This window comes from Phaethon lepturus, unplaced genomic scaffold (genome assembly GCF_000687285.1).
Source record: "Phaethon lepturus isolate BGI_N335 unplaced genomic scaffold, ASM68728v1 scaffold18530, whole genome shotgun sequence".
In the NCBI taxonomy this organism is placed as follows: domain Eukaryota; kingdom Metazoa; phylum Chordata; class Aves; order Phaethontiformes; family Phaethontidae; genus Phaethon; species Phaethon lepturus.
Genome location: NW_010514228.1, coordinates 1 through 237, shown reverse-complemented (window position 1 = coordinate 237; position 237 = coordinate 1). Strand labels below are relative to the sequence as shown.

At 62.9% G+C, this 237-nt stretch overlaps 1 protein-coding gene across 1 annotated transcript in view; it reads right to left on the bottom strand.

Annotated features, from left to right (window-relative positions):
- Window positions 1–124, bottom strand: part of VPS33B (vacuolar protein sorting 33 homolog B (yeast)) — a gene marked incomplete at its 3' end in the record, with an annotated part of 6,601 nt that extends 6,477 nt beyond the window's left edge. Inside the window, exon 1 of the mRNA XM_010292398.1 lies at window positions 61–124. Coding sequence (XP_010290700.1) covers window positions 61–76 — 16 coding nt within the window. The remainder of the gene's footprint in view (window positions 1–60) is intronic.
- Window positions 125–237: the final 113 nt, after the last annotated feature.

Here is a 237-nt window from a genome sequence, read left to right as displayed (position 1 = left end):
GGTGGCACCGCCCACTGACACCAGGTGACTGACAACTGCCCCTCAGCCTCTCGCACTCACCAGCGATGTACCTCATCGTCTTGATCCGTGGCCGGACAAGAAAGCAGAACCTGCAGTCACAGAGGGAGTGAGAGGCCCCTTGTGCCCGGCCCTGCTTTCCCCAGCTCCTTTCCCTGAGCAGCTCTGCCCGGGGACCCGTATGGTCCAGCGGAGCCGAATCCTGAGCTGGAAGAGGCA